Source organism: Mustela erminea, chromosome 5, assembly GCF_009829155.1.
Source record: "Mustela erminea isolate mMusErm1 chromosome 5, mMusErm1.Pri, whole genome shotgun sequence".
NCBI classification, from domain to species: Eukaryota; Metazoa; Chordata; class Mammalia; order Carnivora; family Mustelidae; genus Mustela; species Mustela erminea.
Window position 1 is genome coordinate 1,914,783 of NC_045618.1, and position 25,639 is coordinate 1,940,421.

Genomic DNA, 25,639 nt, shown 5'->3' on the forward strand with positions numbered 1-25,639 from the left:
TCTGTGGTTGGCTGAGTCTGGATTCGAATCTTGGCTCTGCCTCGGACTGGCTTGTCTGACCCTGGGCAAGTGACTCACCGCGGAAGGCTGGTTCCCTTATCTGTAGAGCCGGCGACCTCATTGTTGCCGTGAAGACGGAATGAGATCATATGCCGAGCGCTTACCCCTATAACTGCTAGGGCAGGGACGGTTCTCAAACTGGACTGCCCTCTGGAACCACTTGGGCCACTTCTAAACGTTCTGATCCCCAGCCACACGTGGACACACCAGATCTGAGCCCCGGGGGATGGGGCCTGGGCATGAGTATTTTTAAGCACCCCCCCTCACGTGTCGATGAACAGAGGGGTCCTCAATAAATGGCCGGGGGTGGGTAGGAGTCCCAGCAAATCAGTGGTCTGGGTACGGACCACCCCGGCACCCCGGCGAGCCATGTCCCCACCCCGCGTCGTCACATGGTCTTCCTTAGAACAAAACTGTTTTCTTAGCACAAAAGCGAGGCCTGGTCATTCCACGGTCACCTTGGGCCCGAGGAAACAACTCCGGCAGCAGGGACGGTTTTAGACGTGTGCGTGGATGTGTATGCCGTGAGTCATCGCCTTCCTCCGTTACGCACATGAAAATGATCTTGCTCTGTAATTCCCGTGCCGTTCCCAGGCCACGACGGCGGATGGCGTTAACCTCACCACCGAGGTCGTCTACAAAAAAGGCCAGGATTATAGGTTTGTGTGCTACGACGGGGGCCGAGCCTGCCAGACCTACCGTGTGCGGTTCCTGTGTGGGAAGCCCGGTAAGCCCCCGCGTGCCGGGGACACACAGCGCGGCCGTGCGCGGCTCGTTCCTTGAGCTGGCCGTTGGGGGTTTGGCTGCGACTGGGTCAGCTTGCCCTGGGACATCTCGGTGACACGGTGCTTCTGCCAAACTCGCCGTGGACGGCCCTTCTGCGACCCCGGGGGCCGTGGGACGGTCCTCAGACTTGGCAGGAGCCGACCAGGCCCCACCTGCCCGTACGCCTTTCAGGAAGGGGAAGGGCCCGGCCCAAGACGACGGAGGGTGCCGTGGCCCCGGGCTGACTTCTTGCAGGAGACGTGAGCCCGCGTCCTCTGGGTGCTGTTATTTTAAACGCGGCTCCCGAGGTGCTCGTTAGGAGGGACGGGAAATGGCCGGGTTGTTCGCGGAGGCCCTCGGCCTGCCCCAGAAGGTGGTCATTAGGGATGAGTGCTCCTGAGGGGGAGGGCTTACAGCTCCCGTAAATAATAGTTGAGAAGAACTGTATTTGTTTTGCATCTTGAGCAAAGTGGGTGTGGTGGGTGCCACGTTCAACTCTGACTAAAAAGTTGCTGGAAAATTCCCCTGCCCGGAGCTAATGAATGGCTCTTTTCTGCTACGGTTTTGTTGACTTCAAAAACCTGCACCAAGACGGGGATGGGCTGAGCCTGGCGATTTGGGTTTGGATAGGCAAACCTGGCATTTATCTAGGGAGGGAAGGGGAAGAGGCGTGGGGTCAAACGCTGGCCGAGGACGCGGGGTTCTACCTCAGCCCCTCCCGTCTGGACTTTCAGTGAGGCCCAAACTCACCGTCATCATCGACACCAACGTGAACAGCACCGTCCTGACCCTGGAGGACGAGGTTCGGTCGTGGAAGCCCGGGGACACGCTGGTCGTCGCCAGTACTGACTACTCCATGTACCAGGCAGAGGAGTTCCAGGTGCTGCCCTGCAAAGCCTGTGCCCCCAACCAGGTCCGAGTGGCAGGTGAGACTTCCGCTAAGCCCGCCCTGGGAAATCGCAACGGGTCCTGTATCCGTCAGCTATCGCCACAATAATGCTACGTAACAAAACAGACCTCGAACCCTCTGTACTTCTCACTCATACACCTGCCGCTGGTCCAGGGTCCAGCATCTCTAGACGGAGCTTGGCTCTGGGACGACAGCTGGGTTCTGGTCAGTCCGTGGGACTCTCGCTCTTCCCAAGGCATATTCTTCCCGTGGTGAGGGGGTGGTGTGTGTGTGTGTGTGTGTGTGGAAAGCTTCAGAGAGCAGAAACACAGAAGTTGCAGGGCCGGGGCTCAGGATTAGCTCTCACACCTACATTCCAACGGACAAAGCAAAAAATGTGCTTAAGCTCCACACACACGGGGCGGGTCCGCTGATCTGTCCCATCAAGGCTGAGGGAAGGGAGTGACTCTTGTTAGACAATAAAGCGAGCAACCGGGAAACTTTAAATCTCTTCTTTCCACAGCTTTGGCGCCTTTTTCTTCTCATTGTTGACTTAGTGGTACTGCAACGTATATTATGCGAGTTTCCTGGAATCTCAGATTGTTAGGATTGAAAGTGTCGTCCTGGTCTGTGTTTATTGGTGGAGAGAGTTGTGTCCCAGGAGGGCTCTTAGGTTATAAGCGGTGGAATCCAGCTTGACTCTCGTAAGCAAAAGAGGAATTTGTGCAGCGTGCTTCTGGTCTTCAAGAAGGGATGTGCCCCGCTGCACGAGGACGGGGGCAGGGCTGCTTCGGGGGTCAGGGTAGTGGGAGTGCGTGGGCCGTGTCTTCAGGGCATCACAGTCCTGAAGGTCCCTGGGGGGTCCCTGGGACATAGTCCTCACGCCACCTTCCAGGAAGACCGGGCCCCCTTGGGCTGGGGGCTCACATGGCCCTCTCTGGCAGTGCTCCTATTGAATGGAGAAAGGGGTCCCTCCCCCAAGGCAAATTGGGGAGGAAAAGGCCAGAAGAAAGGAGACTCCATCCCAGGCATCATAACCAGCAGCCAGTACAGGACCATGGCCCCTGGCAAAGGTCTAGGATTGAGGGAAAGAGGAGGAACATGGGCAGAGATGTATCCAAATTATCGGTCGATTTGGAAATAAAACTACAGAAAGTCAAACAATCTTTTTGGCTGGTGGGGATGTGCTTAGGAAGGAATCTGGGGGGACAAAGGTTTAAAAAGCTGGGCAATGGTGCTAGAGCCCAGTCCCCTTGTCCCAGTCTTGGGGGCCGTGGGCCCTGGAGGCCGCCCCCCGCAGTCTGCGGCTGTGGTCCTGGAGGGCCGATCCTGCGAAGGGAAGCCCATGGGTGTCCCGGGGCCGACGGGTTTGCTGCGCGTGGCTGGACTCGCGGCCGTGCTTGACACACTGACAGACTCTGCCGTTTTACACTGTTCTTTGTTCGAACCCCTGTCTTCTTTGGAAAAGGTTTGGGGATATTTTACAATAAAGACGAGTCCAATTAAATCTTCATCCAGGACAGAAAACAAGGGAAAAATGCGCGTGGATATAATACGTTCTGGTGTGAGAAGAATCCTCCAACGGGGTGGGCGGGGGCGGGGGTTGAGGTTAGGAGAAGCTACTGAAATAGACCATAAATCTGTCTCTGAGCTTCTTGGCAGCGAGAGAAAGAAACATCACAGATTCCTTACTGTTGTCCGGTGACAAGGCGGAGAACAGAGGCCCAGAGACGCAGCTTCCCCGAGGCCCTGGGCCACGGAGGGACGGGGCTCAGGGCCGTGTGCACGGCGACAAGAACGGTCCCCTGCAAGCTTTCCCTACAAAGACGCTCGGGACCAGCTCCGGCTGGACTCGTCTATTAGATCGGGGCACGCTGTTGGTCTCATTCCCTGAAGACGTTTCGGGGAAGGCACTTTCCTTCTTTCTCGCCCTCTCTACCTCCCCACCCACCCCCCTGCCTCCTTCCCTCCCCTCCAGCCCTTTCTCTCTCTGGTAGAGCAGAGGCTCAGAGTTGCAGGAATGCAGTCGCCAACCGGGGGACCTCAGACAAATACTTAACTTCCCCGTACCTCAGCTTCCCCATCTGTAAAACGGACACAACGATCATAGATCGTGACCCTTCCCGGGGTTGTGAGGATGGGCGGGTTGGACCCTTCAGGGTGAGGCCCTTTGAACAGCACCCGGTATGCAGTAAGCGCTCCGTAAATGTCAGCAGCTGTCGCTGGCAGGATTCTGCAATCACGGAGCACCTGAGCTTGGGGGTGGACAGGGACAGTGCTGGGAGAGTCCATTCTGTAGGTAAAGACCCTCGTAGAGGGAGAAAGGCAAACACGTGCGTCGTTTTCAGCAGCCCCGGGCTGAGGCCGGTCCCTGGTCCTGTCCTGAGTGTCCTGATGCCTCCGGGCGTGGAGGCAGGAGGCTCTATGAGCACAGGTGTCCCTGTGTGTCCCTCCGCCCCCAGGCTGGGCATGCCCTGCTCCTTTCCCGAGGACACACAGGGCAGAGGGAGGGAGAGCATCGTTTGTTCAACACAGGAAATGCCGACGGGGCAGGCCATGGGCCAGACAAATGTGTCCTCTGCCCTCGGGAGCTCACCAGGGGGCAGGTGGCCTGGACCGTCGGAGGGGGACGGCATAGTGCAGGGCGCTGTGCTGGGGACCCATGCAGTGTCCCAGCCATGAAGGAGGACCAGAGCAGCGGGGATGAGGGGCAGAGGGGCCGCGTGGGGCTGGGGGCGGGGGACACGGCTTCCCGCCGACTACACCAGCCTGTGGCATTCCCCCTGGGGGGAAAGCCTCCCCGCGCCCCCAGTTACGAGAGGGTGCACAGAGAAGCTCGGGCCCCGTGAGGGTCAGAGCCATGGCCCTCCCTGTACGAGTCCTGTGTCCCCGGGGCTGGTTCGCGTGCACAGCCCTCCTGGGACATCAGTGTCCTGGACGCTCGGCAGGAATGGCACTGAGACGGCTTGAGCTGATGCCAGTGTGGGGGTTCTGGGGTGGCCCGCGTGGTCTCTGGTGGGGTGGACGCAGGGGCACCTGGAAGGGTGGAAGGCCCCCCAGGTCTGCCCAGTCCGGCCCACATCTGCACCCCTGTGCCGGGCACCCCGAGGGCTAGGGGGGGCCAGGTTTCCCGTCCAGCAGCTCCTGAGAGCCGAGTGGCCCCAAGAGCGAGGGACCAGGTGCTGTTAGGGCTGCTGCCTCACCCAGCGGTGCGGCTGGGGAGCGGACGCAGGAGAGCGGCCCCACTTGGTGGCCGACTCACAGGCCCAGCTGCCTCCTGAGCCTTCCAAAGGCTGGACGTTCCGTGGGACTGGGCCACTGTGGGCCCTGGTGCAGGGGGAGGAGAGATGTGAACTCTCAGGACCCCTCTCGGGCCCCTGCACGCTCCTCGGAGCAGCAGCCCATCTGTGTCTCTGGCAGCCCCACACCCCTCCCTGACCCCCACCCCCAACGCTGGGCTCTGAGCGGACCATCCACTTGGCGCGGAGGCTTCGAAGTGTGACTGAAAACAGCGCCCCCTGGTGGGCATCGTCAGAAAAACCCCAGCGGGGGTGGGGGGTGGTTGTTCAAGCCTGGGTCTTGGGGAGGCCCACGTGTCTCCTTCAGCCCCAAGCCCGGCCCCCTGTGCCCCACCAGCAGCGGCATCTTGGGCCCCCCCAGGCTGGTTGCAGAGCAGGACACGCCCTCCTGGGCCGTCCCTCCTCACGGCCCCCCAGTTCCAGGAAACAGGCCTCCGCGCCTGTGCAGGGTTTCCTGACAGCAAACAGATGGGAACCACCAAGTCACGAAAGTGTGAGTCACCTCGGAACATTCTGGAGCGCTGTTCTCCGCAGGGTGGCTGTCCGCACCTCCCGCCTCGCACCCGGAAACCTCCCCAGACCCCCTGCGTTAAGTCTCACGCTCCCCCCTCCCTGGCCCCAGCACGCGCCCCTCGGTAATACCACGGTTAACCTGCTCCTCGTAGGGCCGTTCTCTGTTTCCTGTGACTGCCAAGCGCTTTACAAGACCGTCTCCTCGCTCCTTGTGGTCCCCTAACAACGTGGCAGCCCCGTTTCTGCAGGACACGGAGGAGGACACTCAGGTGCAGGGACGTTACATGTCCAGGACGGTCACCAGCCACATGAAGCTGTTCAGATTTAACTAAAATCCAAGTCTGGCAGTCTACGCCTCGGTCCTCCTAGCCCTCTTCCGAATGGCCAGTGGCGGTAGGTGGCCGGCGGCCAGCATCCTGGACGGCACGCCGTAGAGCGTCTCCCACATCTCAGCCGTCCTAGGAGGGTGAGCTGCTGTAGACCAGGCAAGTCTGTGTGGCCGACTGGAGAGCCAGGATTCAAACTCCGAGCTCCCCAGCACCCAGGCTCCCTGTCCTACTCTGTCCTCTGCAGGGTCTCCGCTCAGACGATTGGCCCAGGCTCCTGAGCTGTGTGGCTGAGACAGCCTCTCTGGGACCCTCTAGCCTGAGCCCTGCCCCATGACCGTGGCCTTCCTGGATTATTTAGGACAATCTGGGGGTCTTCCCTGGTTGGCCTCGTGCACCAGAGCTGCGGGAAGCAAGGGAGGGAGAGCAGGGCATGCAGCTCCCCCCCGGCAGCCCCTAACAATGGTCTGGGGGACGGTGGCCTATGAACGCGGCAGCAGGACCGATCACCCCACTTGGGGTTTGGAAAGATCCTCTACGGGCTCCACAGTGCGGGGAGGAGGCGGCGGGAACACACTGGGCACACAGCTCTTGGCTGTTGGTCCTGCACGCTCGGCTCACAGGACCCTGGTAGACACAGTCCCTCCGTCCCCCATTCCCCGCATGGAGCAGCCTGGAGCTGTGAGGCAGTAGGCAGTAGCCCTGGGCTCCCATCTCCCCCGAGGACAGCACTGGTGGCCGCTGCACGGGCCATTAGGGGCAGTTTGAAGCTCGTTCCAAGGATTAACTCTGTCCACAAGCATAGCTACGTTCGAGACACATGCTAGCAACAGCTCGATTTTACAGAAGGAGAGCCCGAGATTCGGGGAGCGAGACGTGTGCGGGGACTCGCAGCCACCATCTGAGTCACGATCCAGAGCCACGGTCCTCTGCAGCCTCCCCCCTCCCTCTCCCGCTGTGTTCAAGAGGACCAGGGATCCCGGGGGAAGGCCCTCTGGTCAGCATTCTGCCCGTTCCCCACAGTTTAAGGGGGTACCAACCCCCAAAATGTGCATGCCACAAGGGGCGGCTGGACGTCAGGGTATGTGTGCCTGGAAGGGAGGCCTGCTGTCCTGGCCACTGGAGCAGGATTTGGAAGGACAAAGCCATCTGCTGCCCAGGCCAGGTGGACAGGGCTGGCCCAGCCGGAGGGCATCTAGGCAGGCACGTGGAGATGCAAAGTAGCAAAGCCACGTTCAGGGAGGGCTGGGCGCTCTGCTCAGGCTGCCGCAGATGCGGGCGCGGGAGCCATGACACCGAAGCCCGCAGAGCCCGGGGTTTTGCCCTGTGTGTCTTGCAGGCTGGGAGACGGGATCTGAGCCCCTCAGGGCTCCTCTCCTGTCTGTGGCCGGCAGCACTGAGCCCGCGCTCTCTGCACCAAATCTTCCCTCCTGTGCTCAAGCCTTGGGGTCCATCCCTGCAGGAAACACGCTCCATTCTGGCCCTCCCAGAACCCAGCTCCTCGGGGGCCCGGCCCTCACACTGGCTGATTCCTGGGCAGCTCTGAGTGGCCTCTGGGGCACCGGTTGGCTGGTCAGTCCTTCTGCACGCTGGGAACAGTGGGAGGTGTGTTGCTGAGTTGAGGAGCCTTTGAAGCTTTTCTGGGTGCTGCCTGTTGTCCGTTGGGATATCCACTTGTGAGGAAAAGAAGGTCTGCATCCAGCAAACGCAGAGGCACGACGCCGGGCAGGCCAGGGATTTTGTGATCGAGCTCTGTGTGTCCGTGGCTGGACGTCGGGCGTTTGAAGCCAGTGAGCAGGGGAGGCTCCTTCCTCTCCAGCGATCGGACGCTGCTCCGTGCACAGTTTCCTGTCTGCACTGCCCCCCTGCCCGGCACTGCCCCCCTGCCCGGCCAGGTCTCTCAGAGCTCCACGCAAATCTCTTTGTGCAAGAGACTCTAGTCCCCGCCACCCGCCGGAGGCCCACAGCTCTGGCACAACAGTGATGCTCACAGAGCGGGGTCGGGGGCGGGAGACCAACCCGGGGTGGAGGGAGGGGCTCCCACACAGACAGCCAGAGGGGACCCGGCTTCCCGACCTTGAAACCGTGAAGCCACGAGGCTCGGCGGCCTGAGCCGGCAGCCCCAGCAGGTGAGGAGCCAGCGGCTGCAGAGTAAACTTGCTCCAAATGCTCCGCTGGCCAGTGTCAGAATGTGGGCGGAACCGGAGTCTTCACGGCCCCCCCAGCTGATGAGCCCCCTTTAGAGGCAGGCCACGGTTTCCCTGTTCCATGAAGGAATCTGGGGCTGGTGTGGGGGCGGACTGGGGACCAGGAGGCAGTCCCAAAGCTCCCAGCTCCTGCGCCCCTGCACCCTCCCTGGGGTGCACAAGCCGTGGTGGGGAGGGGGACGGGGCTGGAGGGGAATCAGATGGTTTGAGCCGACAGAGGGGAGTGGGGCAAGTCCGGGTCACTTGTTCAGGGACTCGAGCGGCACAAAGGGGACTGGCATTAGCTAAAAGGGCAGCTGAGTTGGGCGGAAGGGTCTTTCAATCATTTTTGGGGATAGGACATCTGGATGAGTTTGGAGGCAGAACGTAAGGAACCCGTATGAGGGAGAAGAGAAGTTATGGGAGTCCTGGGCCCTAAGACTCTGCGAAGGGATGGGACTGGGGTCGGGGTACACAGGAGAGCCCCCTGTCCTCGGGGCTGGCTCACCAGGGCACACCAGCGTTCCTGTCCGGGGAAGGAGCAAGAACGGAGGCTGCCCATGGCTTCTGCTCGTCCCGTGACCGCACCCGCGGGGAGTCTGGGAAGTGTGGTTCTCCTGGGGAGCATACGTTGAGCTCAAACATGGACAGCCCCGGTACCAGCAAGCAGAAGGGGGGACTGATACGGGGGGACAAAGAGCCATTTCTGCATGGGCTTCAGGCTAGGTCCGCAGGGCTGTGGATCCCGGCCCTTCTTTCAGGGACCCCCGTGCACGTGCAGATACACGTGCAGCCGCCGATTTCCCACCCCCTTTCCGCCCTAGGGAAACCGCTGTACCTGCACATCGGGGAGGAGGTAGACGGTGTGGACATGCGGGCCGAGGTCGGGCTGCTGAGCCGGAACATCGTGGTGCGGGGGGAGGTGGAGGACCGGTGCTACCCTTACAGCAACCACGTCTGCGACTTCTTCGACTTCGACACCTTCGGGGGCCACATCAAGGTATGGGACCCCGGTCGGTGGGGGGGGGGGGGGCGGGAACAGGAGCCAGGAACCAGTGCAGGGACTTTCTGGAAGGCAAGCCTCACCGCCCAGTGTACTGTTCCGGCAGTCGACTCCTGGCCGGAAGACAGGAGGGGGCCAACCTGGGGACGGCCGTCCACTCCCTGCTCACACGGCACCTGGGCTCCCTCTCTCCACGGCTCCGGCCACGCCCCTGCCCCGCTCCCTTGTCCAGAGCTTCACCCCAGTCCTCTCCCAGAAGAGCCGGCATTTCACTCACACGAGTCGCGCTTACAACGGACGCATGAAAACCCAGACGCGAACGCAGGCAGGGAGACGAGCGGGAGGTGGGAGCGCTGAGCGCACCCGGGAGCCTGCCGGTGGAGTGGAGGCGAGGACGGGCCCGGCACGGCGCGGTCCTGCAGGGCAAGGGAGCTCCGGGCGTCTTGGCGTTCGGCTCATGGGGGAGTCCTGCCCGCGTCCTTACCGAACGCGCCGTGTCCCGGCGTATGGAACATCACGATGCCCCAGTGCTCCTCGTGTGGCCGGTGCTTTCCATGACGTAGAGTCACAGCCGATAGATGCTGGGTGTCTCGGAGCTCCGTGCGGACGGTGCTCTCGAAGCCGCAGCCGTGTGCTGTCAGGATAAGACTTCCCGGTGCTCTGACTGAAGAAGGAGCGGGACCCACGGAGTGCTCAGCAGGTCTCCCCAGTCACCAGGGCCTCCCGAAGCCCTTGCTTGTGTTCCTGCTCAGGCTCTGGGGGTGGGGGGCCAGGGCTGTGCAGAGACCAGGCAGACCGGAGCCTGTTTCCCATTCCAAGAGCAATCCCTGAGCCATCGGCTCCCCCTTTCCCACTTTGCCCCCACGAGTCCTCGAGATGTCCTTACCCAAGCAGCATTCCGCTCGACACCTGCTCTGGGGAGGATGGCTAGCGTGTCCTCAAGATCCTCCTACTCTTGGAGCAGCATGCTGAGCCCTGCTTCGGACAGGAGCCGTTTCCAGACTGTGCTTTTACAGTGGGTTCCTGGAGCTCGTCCGCACACCTGGGGTCCTGGACAGATGGAGGTTCCCGGCTCAATGTTCCCATCCTTCCAGCAGGAGGGCCCGCAGCCCACGGGCCAGAACACAGGCTTCTTCTGTCCCTGGATTCCCATCCTGCTGGGGCCGGCCTCGCCCCGGCTTATCTCGGGGCTTCCCCTTCCTTGAGACACTCAGCCACTTAGGAGGGAGGGCAGGAGTGGAGGCCAGCCCCGGCTGCTCCAAGCAGTTCACCGCCTCGTAACATCCGTGCGTTATCTAAAGGCCCTTGGTGCCCGGGCAGTGAGAGGGCCAGAGGCCCTAACCCATCTGCACACCGTATGTCAGATTCGCTGCATGGCCGAGGCAGGGATTAGCGAGACACTGGGCATGCTGGGGACGCGGCCGCGGTGAGGGGCTGGGGGGCACCTCTCCGGCCCTTCTGACCCTCGCCTCTCCTCTTGCAGTTTGCACTGGGCTTTAAGGCGGCGCACCTGGAGGGCGTGGAGCTGAGGCACATGGGGCAGCAGCTGGTGGGGCAGTACCCCATCCACTTCCACCTGGCGGGCGACGTGGACGAGAAGGGAGGCTACGACCCGCCCACGTACGTCCGCGAGCTCTCCGTCCACCACACGTTCTCTCGCTGCGTCACGGTGCACGGCTCCAACGGCCTGTTGGTAAGCCCCGTCCCTCCCCTGTCCTCTGGTCCCTTCCTCTAATGCTTCACGCTGGATGGGTGTCTGGATCGGGACGTTTTAGTCTGGGGTCCACCGGGGGTTGAACCGTCCTTGGCCTGGAGTTCAGAAAGCTGTCAGTTGAGAGCAAGCGTCCTCCGGAGCAGACCCTGCAGGGGCATGACTTTGTTAGCCCGGCGGCCTGTGGGCCAGAGGCCTGTCTGTGCACAGCTGGTTCTTAGTTAAGGAACTAACTTACGGGGTTTCCGGGTGGCTCAGTCGGTTAAGCATCCGACTTCTGATCTCGGCTCAGGTACGATCTCAGGGTCGTGGGATCGAGCCCCACGTTGGGCTCCGTGCTCAGCGGGGAGTCTGCTGGAGAGTCTCTCCCCTCCCCTCCTGCCCACCTCCCTCCTTTGCGGTCCGTCGCTCACACTCTCCCTCTCTCTAAAAAATAAATACATGAACTAAACTCATATCCTGTAGAAACTTTAGAAACCGGATGTTGTAAGTGGAAGGATCCAGGCTGTGTTTTGTTTGGCTTATGAAGAAACACTCAGTGATCTTTACACTAAACCGATAATTTTACACCAAACCAGCCTTTCTCTAAACTTAACGTCCTCCACGAACTCAGAGCCAGATGCCGCAGACGGGCCTGTGCGCGGAATTCAGCGACGGGCTGTGTTTCTTTGCCTCCAGTGGTGTTTGAAGAAACATCTGAATTAAGTCCCGTCATCTAAAAATTAAGTGGTTTCCCGTAGAACTCTGGATTCTTGGCTTCTCTCGGAAAGCGGCCCGAGGTGGCAGGTCAGACCGCACGGCTGTGTGGCACAGGGGCTGGGGGCGTGTGTCCTCGGCCGCTTCAAAGGCCCCCGAGAGGAGAGGACAGCGCTGAGGCCTCGTCCGGAAGCGCGCGGGTTCCAGAGCTCGGCCCGCGGCTTGTGAGCTGGGGCGTCTTGGGCAAATCGTTGGACATCCCCAAACCTCTGCTGTCCTCCACGGCCAAGTGGGGAGTCGCAGCCGGCTCAGGGGACTGTGAGGGGCAGGGGCACAAGGGAGCCGCAGGCCAGCCACCTGCCCACCGGCTCACGTCGGGGCACGGACCAGGAACCGGCCAGTTCTCCGTGGCAGGGACGGGAGGGCTGTGGCTGGCCTGATCGCCGAACGTGGGGGCAGTGTGGGGCTCAAGGAAGAAGAAAGGAGAAGGTGTTCTCGCGGAAGCAGAAGGACAGCAAGGTGGCCGACAGCGGGGAAAGGCCGGGGGCGCGGTACCAGAGCGTGAGCTCGGCCTCCGGGGCCGGGGTGTCCATCTGACTCCTGCCGTGGACCTGTCGTGCGTCGTGGGCCAGACGCTTCCCCTCTCATGTCTGTTTTCTCCTCTGTAAAAGCCCACGGGTGAGTGCGCACGGAGGGTGCGGCCCCGGGGGCGGGTGTGGGCTGTTCTGCTGGTCTGCCTGGTGTGCGGAGCGAATGCCGCCTGCGCAGACCCTCAGGGGCGTCCTCTGGCAGGGTGACGGCTGAGCTCCGAACAGCGGCGGATTGCTTAAGGAAGATAACAGGCCGGCGTCTGGGAGTTCTGCTTGCTCTAAGCGCTCGTTCTCACGTTTCGTTCTTAAATCGAGCTTCCACTGTCCTTCACGTCCCGTTCACGGAAGAGGCCGATGTTAGGGTTCCCAGCAGCGGCGTCGGTGCCAGCAGAGGCCGAGCTGCTTCTCAGGGCAGTTGCGCGCACACACACACACACACACACACACACACACACGCACACTGTGGACACACGGCTGTTCTCGCATTCCCTTTTGTCCCACGTGTGGTGCAGGGCACGACTGGCCACTCTCGTGGCTGCCCAGTGAGAACGGGAGAACGAGATGGGTTTGGCCACGTTGGTGGGGCTGTGCCTCCTGGGAGCCGCGGGCGGGGGTCCTGGCGGGAGGAACGGGCTCCCGCAGGGGAAGCAGGGCAGGAAGCGGCTGGGGGCGCCAGATCCCGGGTCAGGCGGGGCCTCAGGCAGGCAGGGGCCGGGATCGAGCACAGGCCAGGAGTGGCCCTCAGAACCCGCTCATTTGGAGCCGCTCGACGGGCCAGCTGCACCCACACCAGAGATTTTCGGAGCCAGAGACTTGGACGACATCTTGCTGCTCTCCCTATGCCAAGGCCGTGTTTCTGTCTGGTGCCGGGCAGCACTGACCAGCAGAACGGGAGGGAGCGCCCATCAGCTCCCCAGGTGACAGCCAGAGACTGGGCTGCTCTAGGCCTAGCCGAGCAGCCGGCCGCCTCATCCCACTGGCCATGCAGGGCTCCGGCTGCACTCAGCTCGGGTCCCCACTGGACGGCCAGGCCGGGCTGATGGGCTGCCATCCAGAGCCACAGACCCACGCGGCCCTTCCGAGGTTTCACCAGTTGGCCCAGCTTAGCATCTGGGTGAAGGGAAGGCCTCGGGGCCCTGGAGCCGAAGAGGCAACAGGATAACGGGGAGCGTGTGTCCCTTTCCCGAGCGCTGCAGCCCGGGCAGCGCTGGGGTTCAGATCGGCACCCCACTACGTGCTCCACCTCGGGGGCAGAAGGACCGCACCGGGAGCTGCGCTCTCCCCGTTGGTAGCGGACGTTAGCGCCCCTCGCGCTGGCCTGAAGGACCTAGCAGCGGCCCGGCTGGTTTGGAGAGGTGTCTACGGCCGGCGGGAGGAAGGAGGCCGAGCACCGACGGAGCCTGGACTCGGAGTTAGAAGGCGGAAGCCGCTCGTAGCGTCGAGGATGCCTTTACCCGCAGGCGGTCGCAGGTCCGCACATGCCCGAGGCCCCTCCATGCCTCCCTCCACGCCCGCCTGGGCTTCCCCCGCCTGTGGACAGGCTCCGGTGCCCTCGTCCCAGGAAACAGCCTCCTTTCTCCCCCGACCCCGGCCCGGGCTGCCCGCCTGCTCTCCTGTCACCACTCTTCCCCACCTGCTTCTGGAGAGGGCGGTCCGGGCGCGGCGTTCCCGCCAACACCTGCTTCTCATTCCCCTCCTCGCCGACGAACACGCGGGGCTCTCGGCGTCTGCTCCCCCCAGCCCAGCGGAGGCTGTTAGGGCCACTGTGCGCCCCGGGAGCTCCTGCTCCACGAACCCGCCGCCCCTCCTCCCCGGCTCCTCACTCGCTCAGCAGCAGTGACCGCAGGCGTCCGCAGAACCAGCGGGCTGAGCGGACGGAGTCCCAGCCGCCTGTGTTCTAACGCCGCCAGTGTGGACTCCGGGGGCCGAGCCAAACTTTCCGAGCCTCCGTTTCCCTGCTGGGCAAGATGAGGTTGAGGACGCAGCCCACTGCAAGGGCTTTGAGGAGGACGAAGCCAGGGAACACATGTGGCAAACTCGGCTTCGGCGGGTCGTAGTTGGATCCCCGGGCCTCTCTGCGTCCTGTGCCCTGGGGAAGCTTCCCTGCTTCCACGAGCTCGTATTGGTCCTCTTGTCTTCTGTGTACGCACAGAGTAGACCCGGGAGTTCGGCAAACGCCGCCTCTGTGTCCTCCCCGCCCGCCTAGCACACTCACCGTGCGTGCCGACAAAGTCACCGCCGGCGGTTAGACCACACTGACATGCTGATTGTCCTCTTGATGCCAAGACCTGAGGAACCGTGGAGCCCCCTTCACGCGATGGCCACGTCTACGGAACAGAGCGGGGGAGATGCCTCTCGGGAGACTGACGCCAGCGGTGGTGCTTTCTTTGAAACCGGGTGGTCACCACAGAAGCCCCAGGATGCTGGCCAGTGCGGGATGCAGCTAGCCCTCAGAGAAAGGCTCTCCTGTCAGTCCCCTTCAGGCAGGCAGCTGAAGGCCCATGATGGGCTCCCCCTGCATCTCCGTGAGTTTCTGAGCTGTGGGGCAGGCAAGAGGGCCACAGGGGACCTGCCTGCTCTCTCCTGGGAGCAGCAAATCTGTCCCAGAGCTTTCGAGGGAGGTAGAAAGACTCCGGTATGGATTCTGTCCGCTCCCCCCATCCCTTCCATTTTCAGGGCAAAGAGGCGGTGGGAGCAGAAAACCATCCTTTCCTTTGTCCCCACCTGGTCCATGGCTCGAAGTGTGTGATCATTGGTGCAAAGGCGTCTGGGGGCCCCACACCTGGCTGGAGCCCACCCCCCCACCGCCGTCCAGCCTCAGGGAGTCACCAGTCCCGTAGCTTTCTCCTGCTGATACGGCTGTGGTCCCTTATCCTGTGCAGCGGGCGCCCAGCGCCTTCTCTCCCCGCCCAGATCTGGGAACCACGGGCCAGGAGTCTGTTGGCCCCGTTTCCCGGTTTCTCGCATTCAGTCTCACTGGCTTTTGGATTCCGATAGCTGCTCCCAATTCTCCTTCCCGCCTGAGCCCCCACGAGGAAGTCAGACAGCAGCGCTCCCTTTCCCCCAAAGTGTGCCAGGCCGGGGCTTCTGCGGGCAGATCAGGGAAGCGGTGCGCTGGGGAAGAGGGCAGGTGCGTTCCCCATCACCTCGGGGAGCAGCTGGCCGTGGGCGCCAGGCCTCTCTTTCCCGGGCTCCCTTCCCGATCGTGCCTCTCTGGGGCGGCCTCACGGGGCTTGGTCCTTCCTGGCGGGCAGAGCGCGACCTGGTTCTCTACTGCCCTTCTTGGCTTCTGTCTGCCTGGTCACATACTCCTTAAGACTCGGCAAAAATAGGTTCTTTTCTTCAGTGGCTTGAAGAACTCCAAGTGAGTGGTAGAATCTGGAAATGCGTCTCCCAGTCTGATTGTATCTGGGGTCAAGTTTCTCGCTGCTCTGGGCGGTTTCACACTCGCCAGGGAAGGTGGAGGCAGGCGGCAGCTTCTTCTCGCTGGTGGAGGTCGGTCTGCACACAACCCTCCACTTTATAAGGCTTTTCCTCAGCGTTGTCACTAACTGCTTCCTCCTTTCCTCTAAAATCATGTCCGGGTTCAGGCAATAAATTACATGGCCGTTTCCGATGAAGCAGCCCCTGAGGGCTGAGCCCTTTCCTCCTTCATAATCTCATGCCGGGACCCCACCGAACTGTACTCGAAGACCTGAAACAGCTTCTGGGAATCCCTGTTGGCACTGCCAACCCTCCGCAGGACTGACGTGCCGACAAACGGAGGGAAAGGTGTGATTTGCGCTTGAGAGCGGGGTGCGGGCTGCGGGCTAGCGGCCCAGGGACTTGGTGGCCCCCTGCAAACCCGTATCGTGTTGTCGGGGCGTGCGGCTACGGGGTACAGATTCGTCTGTCTGCCTCTCTGTCTCGGGCTGTGTCAAAGTGTAAATACTCAATTCTGGGAAACGTTCTGAGGCAGAAGGATCAGAGACCTAAGAGCCAGCTTTTAGAAGGCACCTGTCACCCCGGGGCGCCTGGGAAATAAATGTGCAGTAAGTCTGTGGCTGAGCCAAGACTTGGACTTGTGTCTTCTGCTCCCACCCAGCCCTTTCCTCCACCTCACCGCGCTGTCCCCTCCCTCCGCTGTCCCCTCCGCGCCCGTGCCGTGCCCGCCTGCCCCCGATGAGAAGGCATAAGACGAAAGGGTTTGTTTCCGTTGGGGGCTGTTGACAACTGGTAGAACAGAACAGAACAGAATCGGCAGACGGAGAATCCGGTCGGAAGGCGAAAGGGAACCACACTGTGGCAGGAACTAAACGAGATAACGTCTGTGACACATTCGACACCCCACAAAGGCTAGTTCTTGTTATTCCTTTCGGTGGGGACTTCTCTCCTGCGTACACTTCGAGGGTCTTGGAGGGAATCTCTTCCCGGGGCCTTGGTTGGAATGAGCGTCCCCGACTCATCACGCGGGGTGTGGTCGGGACAGCGGGGAAAGTGGGCGCTTCGGATTCTGAAAGAGCCGTGGGCAGGAGGCGGGAGGCCTGGGTCTGAACACGGCTCCGGCTCCGGGTTCGTGAGCTCACGGGGACCCCCCACAGCCCCGCTCTGGGCAGCAGTGTCCTCCTCTGTAAGTGGTCGCCTGGGACTTGCTCGAAGCCGGCCCCGCAGGCCCCAGCAGCCCCCGCTTCCTCCCTGCTTGTCTTTCCAGGCTGTTTATAAGCTGCTTTCCCAGCGGACTGGGCCAGAAGGAGGCCGCCCCATCGGATGGCCCCGGTGTTTACTCACTGCTCAGTGAGGGACAGAACAGGACTCCAGATCACGTCCTTGCCAATGACCAAGGATCAGGGAGGGACGTGGAGGGAACACAGCCGGCCTGGAACAAGGCAGCCTGTGTGTTTGGATCCTCCCCTGTGGGGCGAATGGACACAGTAAGAAAGCGGGGGTCCCAGCCCTGCCTGGCTTTGTACACATGGGTGGCACGACCTTGGGCAAATCACTTCATTTCCCCGAGTCTGTTTTCTTAGCTCTAAAAACCAAACAAAGCCAAAAACCAAAACCAACTCTTCTAGAATTGTGTAAGACCTCAGCAAGATGAATAGGACGTGAAGGGTCCCGGTTCTGGATGCTTCTAGAACGTAGCTGTCTGGACATTGGAGCAGGCAGGCTCTGTCCTAGGGAGGAGTGCGGGGTGGACTCCGGAGTCTGGGGTGCTCACCTGGGATCTGTGCGTCCCCGCCCGAGGGAACTGCGCCACCCCCGACCCGGGGGAGTGCTTGGCAGCAAGTGTCTGAGACATTTTTGTTGTCACACTGAGGAATGCTGCTGACTTGTGGCAAGGACAGAAGCCTGGAACGTTGTTAAACATCCCACAAGGGACAGGATGGCTCCCTGAAGTGTTAAGGGATGGGGTCTGGATGTTCCGGGGCCTGGCTTGCTGGTAGGTGCGTAATCCGTGCGGATGGAACTGATGTCCCAGGGTGAGGGTCAAGATCTCAGTGACGTTCAGTGGGTATTTCTCGCCATCATCAGTGCTCTGCCGTGGACAGGCTACCTTTGAGGTAGTGAGTATCCCGTCTCTGGGGCATTCAAGTAGAAGCGCCATGCCCGTGTGTCCGGGGTGCTCACAGGCCGTCTGGCCTTGGGGAGGGAGGCGGCTCAGGCCAGAGACCCCGTAAGGACTTTTTAGTTCTGAGAGTGATGTGCTCGTGGGGTTCAGACCCAGAAGGGGCTTCAGAGATTGTGGAGTGGGAGTCTCTCACCTGTGACGGGGTGAGGGAGCCGAGTCCCCCAGGCCGCCAGGCCGCGCTGCTGGGACGCCCTGCTGGGACCATGCCCCGCGCTCTCAGCGTCCGCTTCCCCCGCTGACTCCGGGACTCCAGGACGTGGAGGAGCTGAAGTCTGTGGCCGTCTCTGCCTCTTGGCCCGAGGGTTGCAAATGTTGCCCAATGTACATCGTGGGCCATGGGGAGGGCACAGCCTGTCGGACTCAGGTGCCGCCCCCCAGGGGAAGCCGTCCCCCGCCCTTTCCCGTGGGCTGGGTTCTGTGCGGTTCCTCCTCGTAGGCTGTGTCCCGGGTGCTCTCGCCTGCGCGGCCCCGCCTCTCACACTTGGTCCCTGCCTCACCGTATGCTGGGAGGGGCTTTGACGACCCCGTCCCAGCCCCCGGGCCGCGCACCTGTGCCAGGCCCCTCCCTAAGCCGGCGGGGTTCCTCATGGGACCTGGGGTGCTGCCCGTGCCCTGTCACGTTCACGGAACAAACGGCTAGGCTCGGGAACACTGGGACGCTGGGTGAGAGGCCCCCGGTCTTGATCCCCGCAGGTCAAGGACGTGGTGGGCTATAACTCTCTGGGCCACTGCTTCTTCACGGAGGATGGGCCAGAGGAACGGAACACCTTTGACCACTGTCTGGGCCTCCTCGTCAAGTCTGGAACCCTCCTCCCCTCCGACCGTGACAGCAAGATGTGCAGAACCATCACAGAAGACTCCTACCCAGGCTACGTCCCCAAGCCCCGGCAGGACTGCAAGTGAGTGCCTCCCCCTCCCGCCACGGGCCACCGCAGGCCCGCACCCCAGAGGGCCCTGCAAGTAGGCGTTCGCTCACCCGCCCCGGCCAGGCCTCTGACCTCCACACCCCGGGGCTTCTAAGTGGCTTGTGCCTCCCAGCCTTAGCCCCCTACTGCCCTCAGTCTCTCAGCAGAGGCCACGGAGGCCACGGAGGGCCTGCTGTCTACTCCCTCCTTCTCTGCTCACCCGTGGCCATCATTCCTGTCCACAGAGAACAACTATTCTCATCCTCGGGCTTCCCCTGATGTCCCGTGGCCCTCCTCTGCGAGGCCGTGGGCTGCCCCCCAGGAGCCCCAGTGGGTACCCGCGGGCACGAGGCGTCCTCTCCCATTTGGAGACAGACAGGACAGCCCGTGTGGTCAGCCTTCCATTGTGGGCCTCTCCCCGAGTATTGGCCCCTGTCTGGGGCATTGGTGGCTTCTCCTCATTGGAGAGCTGGGCTCCGACTTCAGCCACCAGTGGCCTCCACCTCAGAGAGCCCTGTGCCCCCTTTGAACTGCGAGCCCTCGAGACGCGGAAGCCCACCGCCCTCGCACGAGCGAACTGGGTTTCACAGCGACCTAAGGGTTTCTCATGCCTCGGGTGGGGGGCAGGGCAGCCAGGAGCCGCTGGGTGACGTCACGCGGTCTCTGCCCCACCCCTGCAGTGCGGTGTCCACCTTCTGGATGGCTAACCCCAATAACAACCTCATTAACTGTGCGGCCGCGGGCTCCGAGGTGAGCAGAACGACCCCTTCATCTTCGGCAGGAAGTAAACTAGGGTGGCGGGGAGGGGGAAGGAGCCCCTGGTCAGGTTCAGCTGGGACAAAGGGGTCCCATGGACTTTGGCTTTAAGCAATGGCCCCCGTACCTTTACCATACGGGGGATCAGAGCACTTGACTGAAACGACTGATTAGTCCATGGAAATGGGTGTGGCTTGGCGCGTGCCCCGCCCACTGGGGCTCTCAGCTGAAATGGTATAATTGGTGCATCAACCCTACATGGCAGGGGCCTGTCCCGTCCACCTGCTGGTCAGGGAAGCCATGGCAGGGAGGGCGAATGTGCCCAGGGGCACCCATGGGACTCCAGCGCGGTGTTCTGTCCACACAGCCTTGCTCTCACCCACTCCTCCCTGCCACTTAGCATCCATGGGACCCGAGGGGTCAGGTGCCGTCTCTGGGCCTCACTGTCCAGAGCTGCACAATGAAAGGGAAGAGCCAGGATCATCATGGACCCCGAGCCGGCCGTTTGGGGAGGGGCGGCGGGGGGCCCGATCCGCGGCCATGCTGGGTCCTGCCCCCGTCGGGCCATTCCGTGGCCCCAGCAAGCAGCCTGCAGGGCTGACCTCTGTGGCTCCCCCCGCACCCCTCCAACAGGAGACCGGGTTCTGGTTCATCTTCCACCACGTGCCCACAGGCCCCTCGGAGGGGATGTACCCCCCAGGCTATTCAGAGCACATTCCGCTGGGGAAATTCCATAACAACCGAGCACATTCCAACTACCGGGTAAGTCTCTCCAGACGCCGCCTCCCCGGCCAGCCTGGCCGACCTCCCGCCCGGGGCCTGCAGGTTTTCAGAGCTGGGACAGCCTGCTGGCTGCGGCCCACGGTCACGGGGTTCCTAGAGCCCGTCTGCAGAAAAGCAAAGCCTCCTGGGCTCCTGCCGTTCTTAGCGAGAATGTCCCACGCTGTGCCTCCCTTGGCCCTGCCTTAGCCTCTGGTCAGAGCTGGAAGCAGCAAGGGCTGCCTGACCTTGAAGGTGTAGCCTGACCTGCCAGCTCGGGAGCACCAGGCACCCGTTCTGAAGGAGGCTGGAGGCGCGTCCTTCCCTCCGATCCTGCTGCTTTGTTCCCGGAGGTGGGCTGCTCTGTCCATGCAGAGCCGAGGAGCAGGTGGGAAACGGAAGCTCCTAGTCCAGAACCACACTGGGTGCCGGGAAGGAGGCCTGGGACTCCCGCTGTGTCGAGGACGCCCACCCGGGACAGCAGCAGGATGGAGCCAGGGGACACAGAGCGGGGGAGCCAGGCTGAGGCCAGAGGGGGCACCCGGGGGTGCAGAGGTGGCCTTGGGGGGCTGGTGCAGTGTGCACTGGTGGAGGCTGATCTTCTGGTCCAGCCCCTACTGGGACAGAAGAGGAAGCCGAGTCCCGGAGGGGATGGATGCATCAGGATGGAGAGAAAAAAACCTCCTGCAGGGGATGACTGTGGAGAAGGGAATCCTCTTAGAGCCGGCCGGGCTTAAACCCATGGTGGGGCAGGAGAGGGGCCTGCCAGCTTGGGGCAGCAGAGGGGACTGGGTAGCATTGGAGCCCAGAGGCCAAGCATGATGAGTTTCTCGGGACAGAGAGTAGAGACGAGGAGCAGCAATGTGTCCTTGACAGAGCAGGGGTTCCTGAGGCTGTCCTGGGCTATACAAGATTGGCACAGAGGTGAAGGGCACAGGGTGGGGGTTGGCCGAGCAGGGGATAGGCTGTGCTGGCTGCTTGTCGGGACCCCTTCCTTGAGAAGCCTTCCCCTGAACTGGACACTGGGCCAGGTAGCGCCAGGATAGGGGACTTTCGAAGCAGGGGGCTGTGAGCAGGACAGGAGTTAGGCAGGGACTCACGGGCCCAGGCAGGGGATGGGCAGGGTGAGGAGGGAGGGGGCAGGAATCGCGAGCTGCACTGATTGGATGGAGTCCTGGGCGTGGTGCCCCCCAGGAGCCCCGCCCCTGCTCCCCTTGGGTGAGGTTCTGTCTGGAGCGATGGTCCGGGACCAGCCCTGGGACTTTCGCCGTCCTCTGATATCAGTGTTCTTAGCCTGTCTTAACACAGGCCATAGCCGGGGCTTGGGGACGAAGGTCATGGCTCAGGAGCAAGGAGCTGGGGATCCGGCCCTTCGTCTTCCGACCCACAACACCCTGACTTAGGAATGCACCAGCCAGAGTGGCCTCTGGTTACAGGAGAAGGGAGCCTGGGTCTGGGCCTTCCTAGGAGGCCAGGAGGCCCGGCACTGGGTGGCCGACTCCCGTGCGCCCAGGGCTGACTGTGTAAACACCTTCAGGGCCAAACAGGAATGGAGGGTCTGCCCTTGAGTCAGGCAGGAGCCCAGGCAGAGCTGTGGGAGGACCCCAGACCCCTGCCTCTTGTGGGGAGACAAGACCTACATTCAGCAGTTCCTCTAAGTCTCTGCAGACACGTTTCCCAGGAGCGTGTGCCTGTCGCCCTTGACATGGGGCCCAGGCTTTTAACTGCCCAAAGCAAGGTGAATTCCAGGCACGGACTTCGCTGCGTGACCCTGGACGAGACACGTAACCCTCCAGACCTCAGCTTCCTCACGCACACCTCCAAGAGGACGCCTTATTCCAGATTTGCTCTGAGCAAAGCTGAGCCATACGGGCTGCTCACCTCCCTCTCTGCAGACCCCATACTTCTGTTAATGCATCCCGACCGCACGGCTGGTTTTACTGGCGCGTGCAAGAGCGTGTGGTGAGGCTGGGCCTGAGGAGGTGCCTGAGCCTGGAAGTGGAAGTGACCGTGTCCCTGACTGTCCCCTCCCCGCAGGCTGGCATGATCATAGACAACGGGGTCAAGACTACGGAGGCTTCTGCCAAGGACAAGAGGCCCTTCCTCTCTATCATCTCTGCCAGGTAGTCACCCCCTGGGGACGCACGCACTCCCTGCTGACCTCCTGACCCACCTCCGCTCTCTTCACTCACTCACTCGCTCGCTCATTGGGGAGCTGGTGAGTGCTTTCTCCGTCCTGGGCCTGGAGCTAGCGGCTGGCGTAACACGGTGAAAATCTGAGCGGCGCAAAGTCTGAAGTAGGCTTCGGCGATAGCCGTGGAAGGGAGATAGAAATCTCTAGAGGTTCCTGGATCCCTCAGCCACAGCTGTGACCTGGTCCATCGGCCAGTTGGGCCGAGAGCTACAGGGGAAGAGAGAAGTCGGGAGAATTGCACCCCTGGGCTCTTGGGACGGGACTGAGCTCAGCCGGAGGCCAGGAGGCCACTTTCCAAAGGTGCTTTCAAAACCTCAAGGTCATTAGACAGCTCAGTGCCCTTGAAAGAGGCCGAGGTACTTGGCCTGCTTCAGAGCGAGTGGCTTCGCGCCGTGATAACGTGGACGGCGGCATCTGCCGGTCTGGATGCCACCGAGCCCTGCGTGCAGCCCTGGAGCTGAGCCCAGAGCAGGCGTGAGGTTGAGAGTCCCCCATCGGTGGGGGGCTGGGCATTCTCAGCCCCAGGGGCCACACCGCACGCAGGGATCGCGCCTGGCCGGCTGGGCTTCCCTCTGCACTGTGACCTGCCCCGGCCCGCGTGGGGTGGGGGCTCCTCGGCCCACGTGGCTTCTCTGACAGACTCCGCAGCTTCGTGCCAGAGCCCAGGGAACGGGAGCTGGCAGCGGCCTCCTTGGCGCCTTCCTGTCACTGTGCGTGGGGGGAAGCTCACGGCCAGAAGGGGTTCTGCTCGCAGCCCCCCAACCCGGCCACCTGTGCCCTCCCCACGGTGTGCTCCAGGTACAGCCCTCACCAGGACGCCGACCCGCTGAAGCCCCGGGAGCCTGCCATCATCCGACATTTCACCGCCTACAAGAACCAGGACCACGGGGCCTGGCTGCGCGGCGGGGACGTGTGGCTGGACAGCTGTCGGTGAGGAGAGAGCCGTGGGGTCCGGGACAGGGAGGGGCTGATGTCTCCCCACACGGGGGAGAGGAGAGCAGGGCGGGAAGGAACAGGCACGTGGGCTTCGGCCTTCTGGTCCCTCGCGAGGCAGCGGTACAGCCTCCCCACCCCCGCCGGCCAGCAGCGTCCCCTCAGCCCCACTAAAAACAGCGTACACAGGTGCTCAGGGTCACCGAGCAGCCCCCGCGTGAGGCTCTCTCAGCCCCAGAGCCGGTCAGTGAGAAAAGGGAGGAGGGACGCAGCGCATGCTCTGGGCCCCTGCCGTGCTCTGGGCCCCTGCCATGCCCTGCGTCCTGGTTGCGCTTGTCACAGGCTTCCCGAAGACACAAATGATCACCTCCATTTGGGGGACGGTAAGCCGAGGCTGAGTTTAGTGACCAACTAGCAAGTGATGGAACTGGGGCTTGAAATCACAACTTGCGGGACTCGGAAGCGTGGCCACAGCGTAACTGTGACCGTGGGTGCCCCCCTTCCCAGCACTGCCTGACCCCTGGGAAGTTTGGCATCTGTCCGTCCTTCTTGCTGGGGCTCGGGAGCTGGAACCGCTTTACCAGGTGCCCTGAGGGTGGCCCTCTGAGGGAGGCAAGGTTCTCTGCGGTCCAACCTCATGCTTAGCCCTGGAGTCACAGGTAGTCACGGGGGACAGGAGGCGGCTCACAGAGCCTGGTGTGTGTGCTGCCGAGGGGTAGTGTGGCCTCAAACGCTGAGCCCCATCTTTACAAGCAGACACTGAGCGAGAGAGCCCCCAGCTCCCTCAGCACAGCCCGTGCCTCCTTCCCCACACAGTGTCCACGGTGCACAGCTGGGGACAGGGAACGGTCCTTCCCTGCGTGGCTTCCCCCAGTGCGCGGCGAGGGCAGGCTCTGACTGTCCGCTCTTGTCCCCAGGTTTGCTGACAATGGCATCGGCCTGACCCTGGCCAGGTAAGGGCAGCCGTCGTTGTGCTGAGCCCTCCATGGGAAGCCGCTCTGGACCGCTCAGCCCAGACACCTTCTCCCTACAGCGGTGGGACCTTCCCGTACGACGACGGCTCCAAGCAGGAGATAAAGAACAGCCTATTTGTTGGCGAGAGTGGCAACGTGGGGACAGAGATGATGGACAACAGGATCTGGGGCCCCGGCGGCCTGGACCACAGCGGCAGGACCCTCCCCATAGGCCAGTAGGTTTGCAGCCTTGGCGGCTTCCTCGTTGTGTGGCTTGTGCTACGTGGCAGCAGTGGAGAGAATGATGCTGGTGATTTCCACCTGCTGGCGGTCAGGTCCTCTGTCTGTGACCCGGCAGAGAGATCACTCAACCCAAAGGCATTAGCTGGCAGTGGGGTGAAATCAAGCACGGGAGAAAGGAATTTAGAAAAACAGTGTGGGAGACCCGTCCACGGGGCCACGTGTCGGTCGGAACGCAGCGTGGTTCTGGGACCACATGAGTGGCGTTCAGTGTCCAGCTCAGCGACCACGGCTCCTTCGTTTCCATCATCCTTCTGAGGGTGGGGGACAGACAGACTCAGGCCCACGGGGAATGACCAGGAAGGGGACAGAACCCGAGGCCGTGTCGCACACAGACGGGGAGCTTCGATGGGAGACGGGGTCCCGCTCGGGGGAACAGCTTGGGAGGTGTTGTCACACCTCCTCGGGACGGCCAGGGCCATTCGAGACGAAACTCGTTCCCCGTGGGCCCTGGAGGTTTGAACGAGTTAGGGCAGGAAGAGACTCCTAGAGGCCAGGCTCGTTCCCCCGCAGACTTGTAGGGCTGTGCTGAGGGGCCGCCAGCGGGCAGTCGGGTGCACGTGGAGTTCGCACAGAGTGGGGACGAGGACAAACAAGTGGTTGGGGGGGGGGTGACCTGGAGAGCTGACCGGCTCAGAGAACAAAGGGACACAAGGCACGTGGCCAGTTCTTCAGGGAGCCTCATGGAGCAGGTGGGGGGCGGGGGGGGGGTCCGTCTGGTGGTGATTCTGCTCCAACGTGAATCTGAACCAGACAGCAAGGCTCGGAGCCGGCTAGCAGCGCAGGGGCCCCACTCGCCGAGTTCCAAGGGCCCCTCTGGCTCCCTGAGCATCTTCCCTTTCTCCCGGGAAATGTGATTCCTGCCTCGAGGGGCCGGACACAGCCTGAAGCTCCCACTGCAGTGGGTGTGGCCTTTGCGAGGACTTTGCCGACGGAACCCGGGCCCCGCGGGCACAAGCCATCAGCAAGCCCTTGTTTTTGTCTGGTCTAAGGGCTGCACCCATCCCTTCGGGTCATTTTTATGAGCAAGTCGGCCTCTGCATGTTTGGGGTGGCTTTGCTGCGGGTTACCGGCTTCCCAGGGACAGAATGTCCTGATGACGCCGGGGCTGAGTTCGTTTATGGAGGCCTGATGGGTCTGCCAAAGCAGGCAGGTTCCCCGCAGCCCCTTCACGAGCGGGGACTGTGCCCTCC

At 62.3% G+C, this 25,639-nt stretch overlaps 1 protein-coding gene across 3 annotated transcripts in view; it reads left to right on the forward strand.

Annotated features, from left to right (window-relative positions):
• CEMIP (cell migration inducing hyaluronidase 1) overlaps positions 1–25,639 on the forward strand; it is a 127,691-nt gene that overhangs the window by 85,895 nt on the left and 16,157 nt on the right. For all 3 annotated transcript variants that reach the window (XM_032341931.1, XM_032341929.1, XM_032341930.1), the window contains 11 exons: positions 655–787; positions 1,560–1,751; positions 8,863–9,038; positions 10,525–10,734; positions 18,340–18,545; positions 19,232–19,301; positions 19,941–20,069; positions 22,104–22,189; positions 23,059–23,190; positions 24,111–24,146; positions 24,227–24,382. In XM_032341931.1, the coding sequence (XP_032197822.1) occupies positions 655–787; positions 1,560–1,751; positions 8,863–9,038; positions 10,525–10,734; positions 18,340–18,545; positions 19,232–19,301; positions 19,941–20,069; positions 22,104–22,189; positions 23,059–23,190; positions 24,111–24,146; positions 24,227–24,382 (1,526 nt within the window). The remainder of the gene's footprint in view (positions 1–654; positions 788–1,559; positions 1,752–8,862; positions 9,039–10,524; positions 10,735–18,339; positions 18,546–19,231; positions 19,302–19,940; positions 20,070–22,103; positions 22,190–23,058; positions 23,191–24,110; positions 24,147–24,226; positions 24,383–25,639) is intronic.